We start from the raw sequence: 23,741 nt of genomic DNA on the forward strand, positions 1-23,741 counted from the left end.
TGAGCAGCCCTGACCTTCTGCTTGGCCTCACTTCCCCCACAGTAGAGGTCATCCCAGCTCTCTCTAGCTGCTCAGTGTGGGAGGCCAGGTTGAACACTGTTTTTTCACTTTCTTGTTGCTTCTTAGGGCAGACTTAAAAGATAGAAAAAGAAAAGCTAGAAGAGCACCTCTAAGGTGCTTCTTAGAGCATGGATCTTACTGCCTAGCCTGGTCTCAAGCTGAGTAGTAAGAGTGATTCATTTTGGAAAATCCAGTCATGTGGGGGAACTATTAGCTTCTGCCTTTGCTTGTGATGCAAACTTGTTCGCTTCAGGCTGAGACCACATCCTTCCTGCCGCTGTTGGGGCTGTGACCACTATAAATTCATGCCATTTCCTCTCTGCCTGTCTCCAAAGCTGGCATCTAGGTGAGTTCAGCTCCGTGGTGCAGGGTAGACAAAATGCCTAGGGGAGGAATGGAGGGCAGCATTGATGGGGGGAAGGCTTTGTCCTGGTTAATGAATTAGCAATTTCTTCTTCTCGCCTTCAGTGGCAGACATTAGGATATTTTGGAATGTGCTATTCTGTTTATCATTACTTGGACTCCATGTGTACAGGTGCATATGTGTCTGGGGGAGGGAGGAGAGCAGGGACAGCAAACACAGCTTGCATGCAGGACTTCAGCAGATTTTCCTAGCATCTCCTCAGGGGGACAGAGGATGAATGTAGAAAAATGAACCTTACTTGAGGAAGCAAATCATAAAAAAATCCTGGGGAAGTTAACTAGAGGACAGAACTGTGTGATTGACTTGAAAGTCCTGGTGATGGGAGACTGAGGGGAAGTGTAGGAAGATCTGTAGAGCTGGGGAGAGCTGTCTGGAAAGCCCCTTAAGATGCATAAAGGAATAGACTTGGGGCTGGGGAATGAGGCAAGAGTTGGGAGATGAGAATGGAGATGGACTAGGAATGGAGGATGAGGTTGAGGTACCTTGAACATCAAATGGGGCATGTAGGTTCTGATTTTAAGTATCACTCCTTCCCATGCTCTCTCCTTCCCCTTAGTGTTATTTATCACTTTGAATTGATGTTATTTTTGTTTTTATTTATTTATATATTTTTGTTGGTCATGAGGCTTGAGACTGGTGAGTTGATGTTATCTTTTGCTGCATACAGTAAAATGAAGGGATCAATTCTAAATTGAACCAACTTGATCATCCATTCAAATGCTAGAAGATAAGGAAGATGCAAAGATATAAGATAAAGATAAAGATACAAGAGGATGATTCTTAGCTCTGTAGAATTTATAGTAATGTCAGGAAGACAACATCAGTATGGATTGAAATGAGAATCTTATGATAAATGCTGGAGGTGTGTTTGCCTTTAAACCACCCATTTTGTTTTATTGTTGTAGGCTTCTTCTTCTTTTTTTTTTTTGGCTCTGATGGGAACACCCAAATAAATGGGGGTGAAAGACCTGGTCCATATTACTGATCCTAATCTTGGCTGTGAACCACTGAGCAAGATGTTTATCCTTCCTTCCTTCCTTCCTTCCTTCCTTCCTTCCTCTCTCTCTCTCTCTCTCTGTCTTTCTTTCCTTCTTTTTATTTTATTTTCCAGTCGTGGGGCTTGGACTCAGGGCCTGAGCACTGTCCCCGGCTCCTTTTTTTTTTTTTCCCCTCAAGGCAAGCACTCTACCACTTGAGCCACAGCACCACTTCTGGCCATTTAATCCTACCTACTCAGTTTTTTTTTTGTCTTTCTTTCTCTTTTTTCTTTCTTTTAACCAGTCCTGGTGCTTGAACTCAGGGCCTGAACACTGTCCCTGGCTTCTTTTTGCTCAACGCTAGCTCTCTACCACTTGAGCCACAGCACCCCATCTGGCTTTTTCTATATACATGTGGTGCTGAGAAATCGAACCCAGGGTTTCATGTATATGAGGCAAGCATTCTACCACTAGGCCATATTCCCAGCCCAAGATGTTTAATCTTTCTAACAGCTGCTTCATAAGATAGTAGAAGGAGCCAGGCACAAATGGCTCAGATTAGCCACTCAAGAGGCTGAGGCTGGAGGACTGAGGTTCAAAGCCAACCCAGTCAGAAAAGTTCAGAGAATCTATCTCTAACCAGCAAAATGTCAGACTGGAGGCATGGCTCAAAGGATAGAATATCAGCTGTGAGCAAAAAGGCCAAGAGAGAGCCTGAGGTCCTGAGTTCAAGCCCCAATTACTAGCACACACATGTACAAAAGATGGCAGGAGGAATATACATACTGCATAGGATGTTGTGTGGTCTAGTTGAGAATAATTATCGCAGTACCCACCCTACAAGAAACTAAATGAGTCATATTTTTCATATTTGTACACTCTGCAGTGAGATGTTAATGTGATGCACATGTTTATTAAGCACTTACATGTACCCAAATTCTCTTACTTTACTTTTAGTTAATGACAGAGAGAGGGACAATTGGGAACCGACCTTTCTTCTGTGCATCCCCTGCAGCTCTCTTCTTGGTTCCTCCACCAACTGCTCTCCTATTAAGTAGTCACACATTTTTGAGCCTTCTCTTTCCTTTCTTCCTTTTCTTTCAGGTCAAAGTAGAAGCAAGAAACCATAACCTTTAGTGAGAAGGAACTGGAAGACAATCCCTTCTGCTTTCTGTTCATAAATGAGGAAGCCACAGTTGAGACATAGTGACTAGTTGTCCACCAAAGCCCCATCACCCAAAGTTCTCTTAGTGATATGTGAAGGAACTGTGTGTGCACTGTGATATAATTGTATTTACAGGTTTATTACTTATTTCTACAGGGAAACTTTTCATTCATGGCTCAGGACCTACTCATGGATCATGCCAACGGAGTACTTTCTGGTATACTTTTGAAAATTAAAGATGGTAATTCATTTTAGTCAAATGAAAATTTTTTGGTTTTCTTTTGCGTGTGTGTGTGTGTGTGTGTGTGTGTGTGTGTGTGTGTGTGTGTGTGTGTGTGTGTCGGTACTGGGGCTTGCACAGACTCTTAGCTTTTTCATCCAAGGCTGGAACTCTACCACTTGAGCCATACTTCTACTTGTGGCTTATTGGTGGTTAATTGGAGATGAGAGTCTTATAGTCTTTCCTGCCTGGGCTGGCTTAACCATGTTCCTTAAATCCCAGCCTCCTCAATAGCTAGGATTACCAGTGCCAAACTCTTAAAAAAAATTGATACATCAAATTGGCATGTACTTAGGGGTGTCTTGTGATGTCTTGAGCTCTTAAAAAAATGGATACATCAAACTTGCATGTACTTGGGGGGTGTCATGTGATGTTTTGATAAGTACATAATGTTTTCTGAGTTCCTGATACTTTGTTGTCTTTAACTGGGACTTTGAAAGACTCTCAGTAAAACATACTGTTTTACTGCCTGGCCTGCTAGTGTGGACCTGAGCCTAAGGACTCTAAAAAGGGCAGCCAATGAGGATGACGAGCACCCGCTGCAAGCTGGCTCACTATCTGGAAGACCTGGAGGATGCAGACCTTAAGAAATTCAAAATGCATTTAGAAGATTACCCTGTAGAGAAGGGCTGCATTGCACTCCCTAGGGGCCAGACAGAGAAGGCAGACCATGTGGATCTGGCCACACTCATGATCGACTTCAATGGGGAAGAGAAAGCCTGGGCCATGGCCGTGAGGATTTTTGCTGAAATCAACAGGAGAGACCTCCACGAGAAAGCTAAGCAAGATCAACTAGAGTGGGGTGAGTAAAAGGAAGATTATTTAACAAAACAAAAGCAAAAAAAAGCACAAAACCCAGCAAATGAGGTAAATATCATATAACATAAATGTAGGATATACTAGTAATTTTAAGTATATAATTCAGTAGTGAGTAAATTCAAATTATTGTGTAATTAATCTTTTTTTTTTTTTTTTTTTTTGCAAGTCCTGGGGCTTGAAATCAGGGCCTGAGCACTGTCCCTGGCTTTTTTTTGCTCCAGGCTAGCACTCTACCACTTGAGCCACAGCACCATTTCTGGCCTTTTTGTATATATGTGGTGCTGAGGAATCCAACCCAGGGCTTCATGTATGTGAGGCAAGCACTCTTGCCACTAGGCCATATTCCCAGCCCCAATGTAACTAGCTCTTTATCTTGCAAAACTGAAACTCCTTACCCATTAAACACAGCTAGCTGTCCATTACCCCACGCTCCCATGTTGTCTTCTGTTCACCCTCAATGGACTCCATTGTTCTGAGTTTCTTGTATGGCTGAAATCATAACACATTTGTCTTTTTGTGAATGGCTTATCTCACTTAGCATGTTGTTCCAAGTTTCCTCTGTATTATACCATGCCAGAACTACTTCCTTCCTTATTATTTTTTTTTAACTGATCCTGGGGCTTGAACTCAGGGCCTGGGTGCTATTCCTGACCTTTTGTTCTCAAGGTTAGTGCTCTACCACTTGAGCCACATCTTAATTTCCAGCTTTTTGGTAGTTAATTAGAAGTAAGTATCCTTACTTTCCTGCCCAGGTTGGCTTCAAACTACAGTCCTCAGATCTCAGCTTTCAGAGTAGCTAGAATTACAGGCATGAGTCCCCAGCCATCTGGCTTGGGTTTGCCTTTTTACCATCTATTTTATTTCATGGTCTTTGATTTTTCCCTTTGTCAGTCATGGTGTCTTGAACTCAGGGCATAGGCACTGCTCCAAGCTTTTTCACTCAAGGCTACTACTGCTCTACCACTTTGAGCCACAGTGCCATTTCCAGTTTTCTGGTGGTTAATTGGAGATGAGAGTCTCACCAACTGGGCTGTTTTCAAGCTGTGATTCTCAGATCTCAGCCTCCTGAGTAGCTAGGATTACAGTCATGAGCCACCAGTGTCCAGCCTTTGATTGTTTTTATTTCTGACTGAAACATCTAGTGGTGAAAGATGATACCAATGGTTTAATTCTTGACTGTGAGGCAAGGAGCCATGCTCAGTGTTTGTTGTGTGCCCTCACAAATGTGTTTGCTGTGTACCCAAATTTCACCTCATTTGAATTCTTTCATCTTTCCCAACACTAACCATTTCTTTAAGGTTACTAGTTCCATTTTTATATATGAACATTGAGTATTATGACCAATTTTTGAGTTAACATACATTTGTAGTTTGAGAGGTTTCCTTGTGATATTTCCATACATGCACATAGTGTTCTTTGCACAAATCTACCCCTTCCAACCATATTCCCATTGCTCCCCTTCTTCCTGTCTGTAGTTTTCAAAGTGTTTGGTGAGTTTCATTATTCTCTGAATATGTATAAATATAAATGTACATATATGTATATATATATATATATATAGACACACATATATACATACACACACACACACATATTCCTTGACCCTTTTTACTCCTCGGTATCTCCTCTTTATCCTTTCCACACTTGTTATTTTTGAGGTCTTGCCCCCTGCTCAAGTCCCTGCCCGGTTTCAAGGACTTCAGGTTGCCTGTTGTTGCTAGAATAACAAGCATTTACCTCCATGTCCAGCTTTTGGTTGAGAAGGATTCTCCTGAACTTTTCTGACTGGGCTGGCCTGGAACTACAATCTTCCCAATCCCAGCATCCCAATTAGCTAGGATTATAGGTGTGAGCTACCAGTGCTTAACTTTTTTCTTGTTTCTTGAGACAGGGTCTTGCTTTACAGCTTAGACTGGCCTCAAACTTGCTTTGTGGTCCAGGCTGACATCGAAGTTATGATTCCTTTACCTCAGTCTCCTGAATTTCTGGGATTATAGATATGTCACCAGCTAGAGTCAGTATGTTTAATGGAATCTGTTTTGTTTCCCCAGTTCTGGGCCTTGAACTCTGGGCCTGGGCACTGTCCCTGAGCTTCTTTTTGCTCAAGGCTAGAACTCTACAACTTGAGCCACAGTGCCACTTACAGCTTTTTCTGTTTATGTGGTACTGAGGAATCACATCCAGGGCTTCATGCATGCTAGGCAAGCACTCTACCTCCAAGCCACATTCCCAGCTCTAAGAAATCATTTCTTGTACCATCTTTCCACCATCTTCTTTCATGATAATGCAATGAGAAGATGGAGAAAAGCAGTTTGCTTTTTGTAACCACTTAAAAACCCAGGTTTATTTATGGTTGGAACCTGCGTTGATTAGGGATACTCTATCTGATTCTCTCAAGTGTCCAGACCTGCTTCTAGTTCTCTACCTAGCTCCTCATGATTTTGCTTCTCCAGTGTCTGCTTGCATGGCTCATAAGCCTGAGTTTGTCCTTGCGATGGCTCAAGAGAGAATCCCTGTTCTTTCAGAATCATGTAACTCGTAAAGTCTTTTTGGGGTGAGAAAACTGCGATGTCGGAGGGAGCTCAGCTAGTGCTCTGCAGCTCCTCTGCTGTATGCCTGGAAGTCCCTCTTGTAAAGTCTTTTTGATGGCCATGACTTTGGCAATTGGAATGATAAAAGAAATTCATTCTCTCTGTCTTTGTATTTCTCTATCTCTCTTCTCCTTTTGTTTCTCTTTGAGACAGGGTCTTGCTATGTATCCAAGGCTGGTGCGAGCTTATTATCCTCTGCTTCAGTCTCCAGAGTTCTGAGATTACAAGTGTGTGCTGTTATGCTCAGTCAATGAAATTCTCTTGTTGGTAGAGTAGTGGTAGAGTGCTTGCCTAGCATGCACAAAGCCCTGGATTTGATTCCTTAGCACCACATAAATAGAAAAAGCCAGAAGTGGCACTGTGGCTCAAGTGGTAGAGTGCTAGCCTTGAACAAAAGAAGCTCAGGGACAGTGCCCAGGCCCCAGTTCAAGCTCTAGGCCCTGGCAAAAAAAGTTCTCTTAATCCCTATGTACATGTTGGGGGAGAGCCTTGCTCTTTTTGCTTGATGTTCTCTAACAGGGATATATGCTAGGAAGGGCTCAGAACAATCCAGAATATCACAGGTGATGATGTTTAGCTGGTATGATGGAAAGGGAGAATAAAGATGCATCAAAGATAATGAGATACTTGGTAAGGTGGGGAAACAGGAAATGTGTGGGAGAAACACCAAGGTGATGTGGGTTTGAAGAGACAGAAGTATGAAGCAGGGGATGTTCTACAATGATTGCACATAATCATACAATTATAACAGTGCTTTCATACTCAGATTAAGGTATAACTATCCTAAACTGTATCACCAGCGCTTCATTTTGTTCATTCAGCAAATCCATGAAGTACTTACTGTGTCTTTCCTTCTTTCAAATGGGTGAATGTAACCTAGAAAAGGTACTGATTGCTCATATCTCGTTCTAGTCCAGCTGGACAAAATGCTAAGTGGACTTAACTGCTGGGCCAAGTTGACTTTTGTATCTGCATTTTGAGTAGAAAGAAACTTTAGTAGAAATTCTATTTTTCTGAGTTAGGAGACATTTTAGGTAAGAATTGATTCAGGTTTTGATTTGAGTTAATATTTAGATTTTGCTTTGTGACCAGATTGCTGGTAGTATTTGCTCCCAGAATAAGCTCTCACCTACTAGAAGTCATATTACTGTTTGACTCCTGCCTGCCAGGTTTTTGTGTTTTCCCAGTGATTAGCTTTTATTCTATCATGTCTAAATTTTTTCTATCAAACACTTTTTTTGGATATGTTATTAGTGGGTATTTAGATTGGTGATCCTCAACTATGGTTACATTTTGGAATTACCTGGAAACTTTTAATATGTCATAGTGCCTGGGCTTTCTTCTCAGATTGATCAGAAAAAATTTCTTGACTTGGGGGCAAAGTTGTGTAGTTAGCCATTTATTTATTTATTGCCAGTTATGGGGCTTGAAATCAGGGTTTGGACACTGTCCCTGAGCTTCTTTTGCTCAAGGCTAGCACTCTACCACTTGAGCCACAATGCCACTTCTGTTTTTTTCTGTTTATGTGGTACCGAGGAATCCAATCCAGGGATTCATGCATGCTAGGCAAGCAACATACCATTAAGTCACTTTCCCAGCTTCTTAGTTGAATCTAAAGTCAGTCAGGATTCTGAATTACTGAACTATACATAAATCTAATTGGTAGTTTATCTTATTATATTTATTTTATTTTTTAATGAGTACACCATTTAAATTTTTCTTACCTTTACTTGTAGAAAGGGTTTCAAACATGTCAGTTTACAAATACATCTTAAAAATTTTAAGTTGTTGTTATAAAGATGATGTACAGAGGGGTCACAGTTACGAAACAGTTGGTGATTTTGACCTAGAAATCTAGATGAGAGAGCACAAGATGTGAGTAGAAAGGGTTATAGTTAAGTGAAATCAGGGAAGGGGTTCACTTTTTGGTCCATGGCCAGCTTGAGGACACTGGAGATTTTTGGGAATGGTCTCAACATCAGGGGGCCAGGTACTGTCAGAGTAATAGATTAGATAGGTAGAATAGATTAGTAATAAGTTAGAGTAATAGAAACATTGCCTGCTGTACACGTTTGGTGACTTCTCAGCCTGGAAACAAAGTTTGAGATTGAATATTGTGAGTACAGAACACAAGGCGGGTAGCTGACCACCATTCTTTCAAGGTGAGGTATGCCAGAACACCCCCAAGTGTACTTCTGATACCACACCTATCCTGGGCAACCCTGGACTGTTTTACTAGGAGGTATCTAGGACATGAACATCTGACACAGGCCAAGTGCCAGACTGGGTCTCAATTACGTTCTTTATGTTAGGGGTTCTGAACTTTGACACTTCATATTTTTTCTTTTTTATGTTCAGATAATACACATGCTTCCAGTCTCAATGTGGTGTGCCAGGAAGACAGCATTGAAGAGGAGTGGATGGGTTTATTGGGGTTCCTTTCCAGAATCTCAGCTTGCAAGAAAAAGAAAGGTAAGTAACTGGGTTGCTGCTTCTAATTGTTTTCAGACCTATACCAGGAGGCACTGTGCAGGGGAGTTGCAGGGTGACTTGGTCCTTCTGCATGCTGCTGCTACTGGGGGTGTGAAGCAAGGCTAGTATTAGGAAACCCATGGGTAGCTGAAGCAAACTCATTTCCATTGCTACTTATAGTCCCAGAACTAAGGAGAAGTTTTTTTTTAAACATAATTTAATTGTTATTATTAATGTGTTGTAAGAGGAGTTATCATTTCATAAGTCAGGTAATGAGTACACTTCTCCTTTTTTTTTTTTTATTAATCTGTCGGCTTTGGAGTTTAAAATCAAGGCCTGGGCACTGTCCCTGAGCCTCTTTGTGCTCGAGGCTAGTGCTCTACTACTTGAGCCACAGTGCCACTTCTGGCTTTTTCTGTGCAGTTTACTGGAGATAAGAGTCTTACAGACTTTCCTGTCTGAGCTGGCTTCAAAGGGTGATCTAGATCTGAGCCTCCTGAGTAGCTAGGATTACAGGTATGAGCCACCAGCACCCTGGTAAAATGAGTACAGTTCTTTTTAGATAATGCTACCACTTCTTTTATTTTTCTCCATTTCCCCCCTCCTGCTCTTGCCTACAAGCTGCATAGTTCATTTTCCACATAGTGTATACCACAATTGCATTTGTTCACCCTTCCTCTATCCCTTTCTGCACTCCCCTGTCCTCCTCCCAAAGGGAGGGTTTTATGATTTTAAAGCCATGGGATTGATGGAGAGAAAGGGGAATGATAGAAAGAGTGACCCAATTAAGATATATTATACACAAAAATTTAAAGATAATAGAGTGGTTGGCAAAGGATGACTTCCAAGTATTCATATTCTATTAAAAAAATCAACCCAGAAAACAAAAATCAAAAAGATGGGGACCAATGGCTCACACTTGTAATCCTTGCTACTGAGGAAGTTGAGATCTGAGGATTGATGTTTGAAGCCAGCCTGGATGGGAAAGTCCATGAGATTCTTATCTCCTATAAACTACCAAAAAAGCAGAAAGTAGAATTATTGCTCAAGTGGTAGAGCACTAGTCTTGAGCAAAAGAAGCTCAGGAACAGCTTCTAGGCCCCAAGTTCAAGCCCCTGGGCCAGAACACATACACAAAAAGACAGGAGCTTCAGATTTGGCTGGGAATGTGGCTTAGTGGTAGAGTACTTGCCTAGCATGCATAAGGCCCTGGGTTAGATTCCTCAGTACCACATAAACAAACAAACAAACAAACAAAATACATGAGCTTCAGACTAAAAGTATAAGATTCAAACAAAGGGTTTCCTGGCTGATGGCTGCATGTACACTGGTCTTTTGGTCAGTTGTGTATATGAAACATTGAGCTTTAGTGTTTTGGGTGCCTTTCAGAGCCAAGAGGGTAGAAAACTTACACTTTCGGTTTCTCCCCCTAACTGCTATTTTCTCTTGGCTGCAAATCTGCTTCTTTCTTTTCTTTCTTTTCTTTTCTTTCTCCTTCCTTCCTTCCTTCCTTCCTTCCTTCCTTCCTTCCTTCCTTCCTTCCTTCCTTCCCTCTCTCTTTATCTCTCTTTCTTTTTTGTCTGAGACTGGTACTAGAACTCAGTATGTGACGCTTTTTTTTCATTGGCTGGTGCTCTACTGCCCTAGCCACATCTCCAACCCCTTATTTCCCTTCTTAAGAATAAAAATTTGGGGCTGGGATGTAGCTCAGTGGCAAATCACTTGCCTAGAAAGTGCAATGTCCTGGGTTTGATCCCCAGTGCTAAAAAAGAAAAGACAAAAAAAAAAAAAAAAAAGAACACAAATTTGCTTTATTTCTCTTCTCTTTTTTTCTTTGTTTTGTGCCAGTCCCGAGGCTTGAACTCTGGGCTTGAGCACTGTCCCTGGCTTCTTTTTGCTCAAGGCTAGCACTAAACCATTTTGAGTCATAGCACCACTTCAAGCTTTTTCTGTGTATATGGTATGGAAGAATGGAACCCAGGGCTTCATGTATGCTAGGCAAACACTCTACCATTAAGCCACATTTCCAGCCCTGCAAATTTTCTTTGGGTGTGTATCTAATGTTGGATCTATGCACATTTGCAAAACAGGAGTAACATATGTCTGCTTCTCTAGTTCAGTCAATGTTCATGTCAGTACTGGGCCTTGAACTCAGGGCCTTGCACTCTGGTATGGTGTTTTTGCTCAAGGCTGGTGCTCTACCACTTGAACTACCTTCACTTCCAGCTTTTGGAGATCACTTGGAGATAAGAGTCTTATGGACTTTTCTGCCTAACTTGGCTTCAAATCAGAATGCTCAGTTCTCAGCCTCCCAAATATAGCTAGCATTACAGGCATGAGCTACCAAAGCCTGGCTTTCAACACTCCTTCTCAGGGCACAGGATTATTAGTTATTATTTTTTTGAATATGTATTTTTTTCAGGCTTATTTGTTGCTCCTCTCAGGTATGTGTGTAGGCTACTTCTGGAGTTTAACTTTCTGTCTCTGTCATAGATTACTGTAAGAAGTACAGAAAACACGTGAGAAGCAGATTCCACTGTATTGAAGATAGGAATGCACGTCTAGGTGAGAGCGTGAATCTCAATAAACGGTACACACGGCTGCAGCTGGTCAAGGAGCATCCGAGCCAGCAGGAGAGGGAGCATGAGCTGCTGGCCATAGGCAGGAACAAGACATGGGACAGCGCCATGAGTCCCATTAAGCTGGAGTCACTGTTTGATCCTGATGACGAACACTCTGAGCCTGTTCATACTGTGGTGTTTCAGGGAGCAGCTGGCATTGGGAAGACAATATTGGCCAGGAAGATTATGCTGGACTGGGCATCAGGGAACCTCTTCCAAGATAAGTTTGATTATTTATTCTATATCCACTGTCGTGAGGTGAGCCTTGTGATGTCAAGGAGCCTGGGGGACCTGATGGTCAGCTGTTGCCCTGACCCAAACCCACCCATGCACAAGATTGTGCAGAAGCCCTCCAGGATCCTCTTCCTCATGGATGGTTTTGATGAGCTGCAAGGTGCTTTTGATGAGCACATAGGAGCACTCTGCACAGACTGGCAGAAGGCTGAGAGGGGAGACATTCTCCTGAGCAGCCTCATCAGAAAGAAGCTGCTGCCTGAGGCCTCTCTGCTCATCACTACCAGACCAGTGGCCCTGGAGAAGCTGCAGCACCTGCTGGACCACCCTCGTCACATAGAGATCCTGGGTTTCTCTGAAGCCAAAAGGAAGGAGTACTTTTTCAAGTATTTCTCAGATGAGGTACAGGCCGGTGAAGCCTTTAGGCTGATCCAGGAGAATGAAGTCCTCTTCACCATGTGCTTCATCCCCTTGGTTTGCTGGATTGTGTGTACAGGGATGAAGCAGCAGATGCAGAGTGGCAAGGGCCTTGCTCAGACCTCTAAGACCACCACCGCCGTCTATGTCTTTTTCCTGTCCAGTCTCTTGCAGTCCCGAGGAATGGGCCAAGAATCCCACCTCCATGCCAATCTCCGGGGGCTCTGCTCCTTGGCTGCTGATGGAATCTGGAACCAGAAAATCTTATTTGAGGAATGTGACCTCAGGAATCATGGTCTGCAGAAGGTAGATGTGTCCGCTTTCTTGAGGATGAACGTGTTCCAGAAGGAGGTAGACTGTGAGCAATTCTACAGCTTCATCCACATGACTTTCCAGGAGTTCTTTGCTGCTATGTACTATTTGCTGGAAGAGGAGGAAGACGAGGTGATGACAAGTAGCAGGTCCAGGAGTGGCTCAGAGCTTCCGGATCGAGATGTGGCGGTGCTCCTGGAGAACTATGGTAAATTCGAAAAGGGATATCTGATCTTTGTGGTCCGCTTCCTCTTTGGCCTTGTAAATCAGGAGAGGGCCTCTTACTTGGAGAAGAAATTAAGTTGTAAGATTTCTCAGCAAATCAGACTGGAGCTGCTGAAATGGATCGAAGAAAAAGCCAAGGCAAAGAAGCTGCAGATACAGCCCAGCCAGCTGGAGCTGTTTTACTGCCTCTATGAGATGCAGGAGGAGGACTTTGTGAGAAGGGCTATGGACCACTTCCCCAAAATTGAGGTCAATCTCTCCACCAGAATGGACCACATGGTTTCTTCATTTTGCATTGAGAACTGTCGCAGAGTCGAAACACTTTCCCTGGGCTTTCTCCGTAACTCCCCCAAGGAAGAAGAAGAGGAGGAGGAAGACAGGTCACACCTGGGCACAGACCACTGTGTTCTCTCAGGTCCTCATGCTGCCTGCTCTCACATGTAAGGAGCATTGACCTCAAGAAGGTGGTAGAACATAGCAGCTGCTTTCTGGCTACTTTTCTTGTTGCTTTCTTTTTTCTTTCTTTTCAACATTTTCTGACTATAACTGCCATCAGACTCCTTCATTGGTGGAGACTAAATTAGCTAGGTGAATAGACGGGATGTGCAAAATACTCCCAGAATATAACAAATGCACATTTGGGGAGAAATGCTAGTTCAGCACAATGAATGAGGATGTGGAATAGTGTGCAAATGTTTACTCTAGTTCATTCTTTTAGTTCATTTTGTATCGGTAAAACAGAATACTAGAGACTAGATAACTTCTAAGGAACATAGATCAATTTATTACAAGCTGGAAGCTGAGAAGGCCACAGTTGAGGAGCCAGACCTCCATGCTATGTCCTGGAGCAAGAAGTTCTTTTAAGTTCCCTTTTTATAAGGGCACTAATCTCACTTATGGAGCTCCATGACTTGATCACCCTCCAAAGACCCTGTTCCCTAATGCTATCACACAAGGGATGAGGATATCAATATGCATTTGTTTATTTATTTAGGCAGAGGAAAGATGAACATTCAGGTTACAGTAATGTGAGAGGATAACAAGAGAGGAAGACAGGAAAGAAAGAAGACATGCTCCTAAGAGAAAAGAGGAGAGAACAAGAGGCATGACCACGATCACCCACCTTTGAGGAAAATAGTGGCTTGCAGAGACTGGCTCAAGCTTCTGGTCAGAAGTGGGGTGTGCACACATCTTTCTAGGTGATAGTCACAGAAAAGGTAGATTGCCTTGGATTCTAAAACCATCTACCAGTGATGTGGTGATACTAGGTGCCCATTGTATTTGTAGAGTTGAAGACTTATGCAGTCAGACTCCACATTTAACATTTTTTTTGGCAATATGGGATTTGAACTCAGGACCTTGTACTAATAGGCAGGCACTCCATCATTTATGTCACAGCCCCAGCCCCCACTTTTGCACTATTTGTTTTTTTTATAGTATTCTACCATTTGGAGCCATAGCTCCATTTGCAGCTTTTTGTAGTTCATTGGAGATAAATGTCTCACAAATTTTCCCACCTGGCCTAGATTTGTATAGAGATACTCAGATCTCAGCCTTCTGAGTAGCTAGGGTTACAGGCACTAGCCACTGGCACCTGGCTTTGCACTGATTATTTTTGAGTTAAGGTCTTCCTTCCTCCGTTCCTTCCTTCCTAAGTTTGTACCTGGACCATGACCCACTCCCTATTTTTGACTTCCTGCAGTAGCTGAGATGACAGGCACATGCCACCACATCTGCATCTGCACTGAGAGGAGCTTCACAGACTTTTCTGTCCAGACTAGCCTAGAACAGTGATCCTTCCAAACTCAGTCTCCTAAGTAGCTGAGTCTGCTGGTGTGAGCCACCAGTTCCCAGCTCAAACCTCATTTTAACAAGAGCTTCAGGTGATTCAAATGTGAATTTCTGGAGATGGCTTAAAAATTAATATAGACTGCTCTCATCTTAGAGATTTTATTTCTATGAGCATAACCTGGTCTCAGGAGTTTTGAGAAGGTACTCTGCTGCTTTGCAGCTGGTGTGACAGACTCTTTGTTCTTTAAAAATAATTATTTTATTATCTTTGAGTAGTTGTACAAAGGAGTTACCATTAAAAAAGCAGTCTACAAATATAATGCACCTTGGTCAATGTCATCCCTTTCAACAAGTGAGAGCATGTTTCTAGAGCAGTTATTCCAGAGGGTTCAAGCTAGGACAGGTCAGCTGACTGCTGAGGGAGTGGTGGAGGATGCTTAGGGCTGGCCAAAGGTTCACAATTTTTTTTTTCATAAGGTAGAGAGAAATGTTCTTCAAAAGGCTCACTTGGCCCTTTCACATGAATATCCTTTGGATTTTTGATTCACTTTTTTTTCATAAATGAAATTTGAGGCATCAAGGTAATATATTAAAATTTTCACCAACAAAGTTGTGTTTAAAAATTTCAAGTTCTGGGCTGGGGATATAGCCTAGTGGCAAGAGTGCCTGCCTCAGATACACGAGGCCCTAGGTTCGATTCCCCAGCACCACATATACAGAAAACGGCCAGAAGTGGCGCTGTGGCTCAAGTGGCAGAGTGCTAGCCTTGAGCGGGAAGAAGCCAGGGACAGTGCTCAGGCCCTGAATCCAAGGCCCAGGACTGGCCAAAAAAAAAAATTAAAAAAAAAATTTCAAGTTCTGTCATTCAAGTTCATTAAGGGCACACTTATTACTTTTTTTCTTCAAGCTTGCAAAGAATACAATTTCTAGGAAAGAGGCATAAGACATTTCTGTAGGATTTCCTTTTTGTTTTCCTCCTCGTGTGATACTCATTCATCCCCTGATTCAATGGCTTGGCTTTATTCCCCCCATCCCCCCACCGTGAAAGTATGTAGACAGGGTTTTTTTTTTTTTTTAAGAATTACTAATTTATTGTCAAAGTGATGTACAGAGGGGTTACAGTGTCATACATTAGGCCATATAAAATGGAATGGGAGAATGAGGTGGATGTGGATTCTGACTGAGGGCAGTCCAGTATGCCCCCAGCACCCCACAGCAAAGAAGGCGGCACATTTCTTGTACTATTTGTTACCTCCTCCCTCCCTCCTCCCCCTTTCCCTCTCTCCCCATGAGTTGTTCAGTTGGTTTACACCAAACGGTTTTGCAAATATTGCTTTTGGAGCCATTTGTCTTTTTATCCTTTGTATCTCGATTTTGATATTCCCTTTCACTTCCCTAGTTCTAATACCAGTATATACAGTATCCAGGGTACTCAGATGAGATACAGTGATAGCACAGGTACAACCACAGGAAGGGATAGAAGAGGGTCATCAACAAAAGAAGCTATGGTTTCACATGGCATGTTGAAAGTAATTACAACAGTGATATAACACTCATTTCTATAACATGGAGTTCATTTCATTTAGCATCATCTTCTGTGTTTATAAGGGCATAGCTAGTGGGCTCTTGTGATCCTCTGCTGTGACTAGCCTAAACCTGTGCTAATTATTCCCTATGAGGGAAACCATAGAGTCCATGTTTCTTTGGGTCTGGCTCACTTCACTTAGTTATTTTTTCCAAGTTCTTCCATTTCCTTATGAATGGGGCGATGTCATTCTTTCTGATAGAGGCATAAAATTCCATTGTGTATATGTACCACATTTTCCTGATCCATTCTAGACAGGTTTTAAGCAGAGTTCATGATGGCATCAGGTTCTAAAGTGCCCAAGCACAGTGGCACTGTGTCAATAACCCCAAATCTACTTTGGCCTTTTCCATCAAGGCTTCTCATCCCCGAATTGGCCTTTCCAGTTTCCAGGCTCTGACGCCCTCCAGACCAGCCTGAGTGGGGGCTTGGGTGGGACGTCTTCAGTCTAACTATCTTCCCTCCCCTGGTGGCCAAAGCGTCTTTGGAGAGAAGGGACTCCTGCAGGACCCCCAGTGTCTGTGTGCCACCTTCTTTGCTGTGGGGTGCTGGGGGCATACTGGACTGCCCTCGGTCAGAATCCACATCCACCTCATTCTCCCATTCCATTTTATATGGTGGGGAGCTTTCTTGGAGAACTGTTCTGGCAAAAAGCGCCTGCCTCGAGGTTGTAAATTGAGCACAGTGGTCCTGGGGTCTGGGTTTGAGTCACTGCTGTTTCCATCTGCATTGGAAATAATATTTTTCTTTTGTAGCTTTTCTGGAAGCTTTGTGTTTTTAGGTAAAAATAAGTATCAGGATGTTGAAGTAGAAGCCCTGTGATTGTGATTCGAGCTGTTCTCTTTCCTAATGCTTTCTTGCAAGCCATGCTGGCGTCAGATGAGAATCTCCTTGGCTTGCCGCTCACATGTGTCAGTGGGCAGGTTGTGTCTGTTGTGTGACAAAGTACTCTGGAAGATTTGATATAGATTCCTTGATAAGATTTCTCAAATTTCATCCATTTCATGAGGTGTGAGCTTCCTTATTTTTTCTTCCTGGCAATCTTTTAGAGATACAAAGGAAGGGACAGTACTTATCCTGCGCATCTCTGCCATCTGGATGACATGCTTTATTTCAAACTTCTTATACAAAGACACAATGCTTGACTTAGGTTGGTTTTCCCTAAGATATTTGTCATCAAATTTCTTAAACTGCATTGTTTATTGCTGGTCCTAGGTTTTGAACTCATGACCTGGGCACTGCCTCTGTGCTGCTTTTTTCCTCAAAGCTGGTCCTCTACCACTTGAGCTGTAATAGGGGTTCGAGGTGTGGGGGGGGGATCCCGCATCCCTGCAGGAGTCTACCACTCAGAGACAACCTCAAGTAAAAAGATGGATTTATTGGGGAAGTTCCAGATGGACTGGTCCCAGGTTTCAGAAAAACATATAACACAAAACAGGTCAGCAGCACAGAGACTTCTGGAAGATTTCTAAGTACCAACAAACCAATTCAGCTCCAATGGTGAGCTGAATTGGGATGTCATTGGGATGAGATACACCAGACTGTAACATGGAGACATGTGGCATGGCATAATCTTGATTCACTTTTTTTTTTTTTTTTTGGCCAGTCCTGGGGCTTGGACTCAGGACCTGAGCACTGTCCCTTGCTTCTTTTTGTTCAAGGCTAGCACTCTGCCACTTGAGCCACAGCGCTACTTCTGGCCGTTTTCTGTATATGTGGTGCTGGGGAATTGAACCCAGGACCTCATGTATATGAGGCAAGCACTCTTGCCACTAGGCCATATCCCCAACCCCCTTGATTCACTTCTTAAGCCCCATGAGGCCTCCCCTATCCCTTCCTCCTCCTCCTCCTCCTCCTTCTCTTCCGCCTTTTTTTTTTTTTTTGCCAGTCCTGGGTCTTGAACTCAGGGCCTGAGCATTGTCCTTGGCTTCCTTTTTTTGCTCAAGGCTAGTACTCTGCCACTTGAGCCACAATGCCACTTCTGGCCGTTTTCTACATATGTGGTGCTGAGGACTTGAACCTAGGACTTCATGTATACGAGGCAAGCACTCTTGCCACTAGGCCATATTCCCAGCCAACCTCCTTCTTTTTTTGAGACAAGACTTGCTGTACAGCCCAGTTGGCTTTGACTTAGCCTCCTGATGATGAGATTGAAGGTGGGTGCCACCATGCCCTTCTCCTGGGAATCATTTGCATGAACTGATGCCAGCACCCTTGGCTGTCACTGTAATTTGTTCTTGTTAGAGATCAGTGTTCTTATCTGTTCTTCTGCCTTCTCATTTCTAGATTAGTGAACTGCTTTCTAACATCCAGCTTTTGTCGGGGCCTCTTCTCTGTTCTAAGCACCAACACGAATCTCACTGAGCTAGACCTCAGTGACAATGTGCTGGGGGACCCATGGATGAAGGTGTTGTGTGAAACTCTCCGGAATCCTGGCTGTAACATTCGGAGGCTGTGGTAAGTCTGTGTGTGTGTGTGTGTGTGTGTGTGTGTGTGAGAGAGAGAGAGAGAGAGAGAGAGAGAGAGAGAGAGAGAGAGACTGTTAGAGACATAGAGACAGAGACAAAGACAGAGCTACAGAACGAGACAGAGAGATGGGATGAAACCTTAGGGGCTGGGTCAGTGTTCTCTGAGCTGCTGTATCAATAGGCTGAACTGCTTCAGTGACATAAGTTTATCATCTTATGGTCCTGGAAGCTAGACCAAGGACCTAGCATCTAGTAGGGCTTCTCCTCCCCCACCCCCTCTCCCCTCCCCTCCCCCTCCCCCCTCCTCCTTTGTCAATTGTGGGGCTTTGTCAGGGCCTAGGTACTATTCCTGAGCTCTTTTGTTCAAGGCTAGTGCTCTACTACTTTGAGCCACAGCACCCCTTCTGGTTGTCTGGTGGTTAATTGGAGATAAGAGTCTCATACACTTTCCTGTCTGGGCTGGCTTTGAACTGTGATCTTTAGATCTCAGACTCCTGAATAGCTAGGATTAAGGGTGTAAGCCACCAGTGCCTGGCAGCAGGGTTGGTTTTTAGGAAGGACTCTTCTTTTGGCTTGCAGATAACCCTTTTCCTCTAATATCTTTACATAACCTTCTGGCAAGATGTGCTTTAGCTGCCTCTGCTTCTGCTTCTTCCCCTTCTCCTCCTTCTCCTTCCTCCCTTCTCCCTCCTCCTCCTCCTCTTCCTCGTATTGAGGCTTGAACATAAGAGACTTGAACCCTTTCTAGGCTTTTCTGTTCAAGTCTCATGACTATAGCTACAGCTACAGTTTCAGCTTATTTAATAGCTAATGGGAGATAAGAGTCTTATGGGCTTTCCTGCCCTGTTTGTTTCAAACTCTGATCCTCAGTTCTCAGCCTTCCCAGCAGCTAGGATTAAAAGTATGATGAGCTACCTGCATCTGGCTCTAATTTCTTACAAGGACAACAGTCACATACTAATAGCTCTTTATTTTATTTATTTATTTATTTATTTTTTTGCCAGTCCTGGGCCTTTGACTTGGGGCCTGAGCACTGTCCCTGGCTTTTTTTTTTTGCTCAAGGCTAGCACTCTACTACCTGAGCCATAGCGCCACTTCTGGCTTTTTCTGTTTATGTGGTACTGAGGAATCAAACCCGGGGTTTCATGCATGCAAGTCAAGCACTCTACCCCTAAGCTGTATTCCCAGACCTAATAGCTCATTTTAAATACAAGTTAAGTTTGAGGATTGTAGTTGTTATCTGTGGCCTTATGGGATAGGATTTCCACATAAGAACTTTCTTTTGTCAGTCCTGGGGCTTGAACTCAGGGCTTGGGAACTGTCCTTATGCTCTTTTTGCTCAAGACTACTACTTGAGCCACAGTGCCACTTCTGACTTTTTCTATGTGTTTGGTACTGGGGAATCAAGCCCAGGGCTTAATGCATGTTAGGCAAGTACTCTATCACTAGGCCAAACTCCTGGCCTTCCACATAAGAACTTTTGAGGGGCAAATTCTAGTCACTATAAGTGGGGAGACAGAATGTAGTGGAAGCCAGTCTGGGAAGTTTTTGTTTTTGTTTTGGTCAGTCGTGGGGCTTGAACTCTGGGCCTGGGCACTGTCCCTGAGTGCTTCAGCTCAAGGCTAGAGCTTTACCACTTGAGCCACAGTGCCACTTCCAGTTTTCTGTTGGTTAATTGGAGATAAGAGTCTCATGGACTTTCCTGCCATGGCTGGCTTTGAACTGAGATCCTCAGATCTCAGCCTCCTGAGTAGCTAGGATTATAGGCATAAGCCACCAGTGTCTCTGGCCAGTTTGGGATGTTTTGATGGGAAAGAATGAAGAGGAAGTGGAAAGAGTCATTTCTCAGTAGTTAAAGAAAAGGCTATGACTCTGAGTGCCTTTCATTTCCTCATGGTGTCTGCTCCTGCATGATAATTGGAGAGTTTCATCAGAGACCATCATGGGGTCCTGGGTTAGCCCACAGCACAATGCTTGTGTAGGTTGAAATATCACTCTCCTGTGGCGTGTGTGTGTGTGTGTGTGTGTGTGTGTGTGTGTGTGTGTGCTGGTATTGGGGTTTGAGCTACCATTTTAGCCACAGTACCACTTCCATTTTTTTCTGAGCAGTTTATTGGCAATAAAAGTCTCATGGACTTTCTTGCTTGGTTTGAACCATGATTCTTAGATCTCAGCCTCCTGAGTAGCTAGGATTACAGGTTTAAGCAGTGGCTGGCCACTTGTGGCTTTATTAATGCCCTCCTTACTCAACTGTTTTTTTTTTGCCAATCCTGGGTCTTGAACTCAAGGTCTGAGCACCGTCCCTGAGCCTCTCTGTGCTTTGGGCTAAAGCTTTTCCACTTAAGCCACACAGCACCACTTCTGTCTTTTTTTTTTTTTTTGTTGTTGAGGCACTGAGAATTGAACCCAGGGCTTCATGTACGCTAGGCAAGCACTCTACTACTAAGCCACATTCCCAGCCCACCACTCAACTTTTTTTTTCTTTCTAGTCCTGGGGCGTGAACTCAAAGCCTGAGCACATCCCTGGCTTCTTTTTGCTCAAGGCTAGCACTCTACCACTTGAGCTACAGCGCCACTTCTGATTTTTTCTATATATTTGGTGATGAGGAATTAAACCCAGGGCTTCATGTATATAAGGAAATCACTTTACCACCAGGCCATAGTCCCAGCCTCCATCACTCAACTTTTGTGAGTCAGATTCACATGCTGTGGAAGGAGCACACAGGGCCTGGGATGTGCCTCTGGTTCTGTTGTATTTTTGACAAGCTACACTGTAAATTATATATACATATATTTGTTAATTTACTTTAATATTATTATAAAAGTGATGTATGGAGGGATTTCAATTACAAGCAATGAGTACCTGTCCTTCATGCAGTGTCTTCTGTTCCCTCCTCTCACAGTCCCTCCTTATCTCTGCCCATGAGTTGTATAGTTCACTTTTACGATTGTCCGGTGCAATCCACTGCTACACTTTTTTACCCTTTCTCCTCGAGTTTTGTACCCTCCCTGCCTCCTGAAGATGTACACTTGAATACCATACATAAAGAAAAGAAGACAGAATCATCAAAAAATAAAAAAAGAGGTCTCTATTTTCTATATCTTGGAGTTCATTTTGGCATATATCTATCTATATATTATATAAATTATGAAGAAGCATGTAGGCATTGTGCCTTTGTGTTTCTCTTTGAAGAGTATCTCCTTTTGGTATCAATGCATGTGAGTATCTACAATCCTAAACAGCCAATATTAAAGCCTCTCACTGTGATGGCCAGGCTGTTCTCAAATTCCTGGGCTCAAGAGGCCCCCCAATCTTAGCTCCTGGGTGATACTACAGGTTCTAAGAGCTACCTCTAAAGAGCATCTTCATATCTTCTCTTACTCATCATATCCACTCATGACCAAGCTTCTCATTTCAACAAAGGCATCATCTACTGTTCTTATGCCCATTGGGACAGCTGAGGGACAGCACCTACTTACTATTACCTGCCTGGACACTGCTGTGGCCTTCTAGACCATCAACTTCTGAAGACGTGGTTCCTGTTTATTTGTCTTGACTTTTTCTTTGTGACATCTGACAGATATTTTGGTATTTATTTATTTATTTTGCCAGTCCTGGGCCTTGGACTCAGGACCTGAGCACTGTCCCTGGCTTCTTTTTGCTCAATGCCTGCACTCTGCCACTTGAGCCACAGCGCCGCTTCTGGCCTTTTCTATATATGTGGTACTGAGGAAGCGAACCCAGGGCTTCATGTATGGGAGGCAAGCACTCTTGCCACTAGGCCATATTCCCAGCCCCATATTTTGGTATTTAAAATAACACAATGAGTGATAATTGGCTGTTGGGATCCTGAGTCCTTCTTTGTCTCTCTTCTTTAGTCCATTCTCCACATAAAAGATAAAGGAATAGTTACAACATTCTATTTTATTATTATTATTATTATTATTATTATTATTCCTGGGCCTTGAACACTTGGGCTGGGCTTTTGTGCTCAAGGCTAGCATTCTACCACTTAAGTCATAGCTCCACTTCTGGCTTTTTGTAGTTGCCTGGAAATAAGAGTCGTACAGACTTTTAGAACCATGATCCTCAGATCTCAGCCTCCTGAGTAACTAGGATTATAGGAGTGAGCCACATGCCCAGCTTATTATTTTGGAAACTAGGTTTCTTTATATAGCCTAGTCTAGCCTGGAACTTAAGACCTGCCTTCTGAAGGCTGAGATGATAGGGGTATTCTTCCATGCAAAGGTAGAAAATTTTAATTTGTTTGTGTTGTTTAAGTGCTTTCTCTTCACTCTTCTGAATTACAAATGTTCCTCTTACCTTCAGACCTCGATTTTTGGTTTTGGCACTGAGCCTTGTGTCTCCCTGTAATATTATCACTCCTGTGTGCGCCACATGAGGTTGGAGAGTGAGACAAGGAGGCACAGAAGATAATGACATTCTTTACAGATGAGGAGAGATCCAGCATCCGTTTGCTGGTAGTTGGTATGAAGATGGGGACATAAAGGAAGTGGTCCAAAAGGCTCTAGGATGAACCATTGGCCTGGAAAGGAGTTAGAAAGTTTTTGCTTCCATGCCTGGTAGAAATTGCTAGTGCTAATGGTGTGTGGTATGTGTGTAGTTATAAAATATGTTAATCAGTTTTCTACTGCTGAGGTAAAATGCTTAAGGCTGTGTGCTTTAAAAAGTAAAGAGATTTCTTTAGCTTACAGTTTTAGAGTCCGAAAGTCCAGAGTGGTGGGAGCTCTGATGAGGGAATATGGTGGATTACTCACAAAGAAAAAGACAGTGGGGAGAGGTCAGTCTTGCTCTTCATATAATTAGTTGTTTATAGGAACTAATGGGATTCCATAAGAACTATTTTAATCTTCCTGCCCCAACCCCCCCTTTTTTTGCCAGTCCTGGAGCTTGAACTCAGGGCCTGAGCACTGTCTCTGGCTTTTAGTCAAAGCTAGCACTCTACTACTTGAGCCACAGTACCACTCTGGCCTTTTCTGTTTATATGGTACTGAGGAATCAAATTCAGGGCTTCATGTGTGTTAGGCAAGTACTCTACTGCTAAGCCACATTTTCAGTCCCCATTTTAATCCCTTTTGAGGGCAGAATCCAGATGACTTAATTACTTTGCATTTAACCCCACCTTTTAAAGGTTCTACCATCTCCCAACATCCCTACAAATCAAACTTCCTACGCATGAACCTTTGTAGAACAACTCATATGCAACAAATAAAAAAATCAGAGCTCCTGTTCTCTTTATTTCCCCAGCACAGATGAAATGTTGGGAATTAAGTCAGCT

General features: G+C 43.1%; 1 protein-coding gene across 3 annotated transcripts in view; it reads left to right on the forward strand.

The window, feature by feature from the left end:
- The first annotated feature begins 355 nt into the window (after positions 1-355).
- Positions 356-23,741, forward strand: part of Nlrp3 (NLR family pyrin domain containing 3) — a 40,680-nt gene continuing 17,294 nt past the window's right edge. Inside the window, exons 1-6 of one of the 3 annotated variants that reach the window (XM_048357613.1) lie at positions 356-406; positions 2,566-2,867; positions 3,347-3,708; positions 8,675-8,788; positions 11,282-13,037; positions 18,260-18,430. In XM_048357613.1, the coding sequence (XP_048213570.1) occupies positions 3,426-3,708; positions 8,675-8,788; positions 11,282-13,037; positions 18,260-18,430 (2,324 nt within the window). In that variant the 5' untranslated portion in view covers positions 356-406; positions 2,566-2,867; positions 3,347-3,425. Of the gene's footprint in view, positions 407-2,565; positions 2,868-3,249; positions 3,709-8,674; positions 8,789-11,281; positions 13,038-18,259; positions 18,431-23,741 lie in introns of those variants that run through there. The other 2 variants (XM_048357614.1, XM_048357615.1) reach the window with 2 other exon arrangements.

This window comes from Perognathus longimembris, chromosome 11, assembly GCF_023159225.1.
Source record: "Perognathus longimembris pacificus isolate PPM17 chromosome 11, ASM2315922v1, whole genome shotgun sequence".
NCBI classification, from domain to species: Eukaryota; Metazoa; Chordata; class Mammalia; order Rodentia; family Heteromyidae; genus Perognathus; species Perognathus longimembris.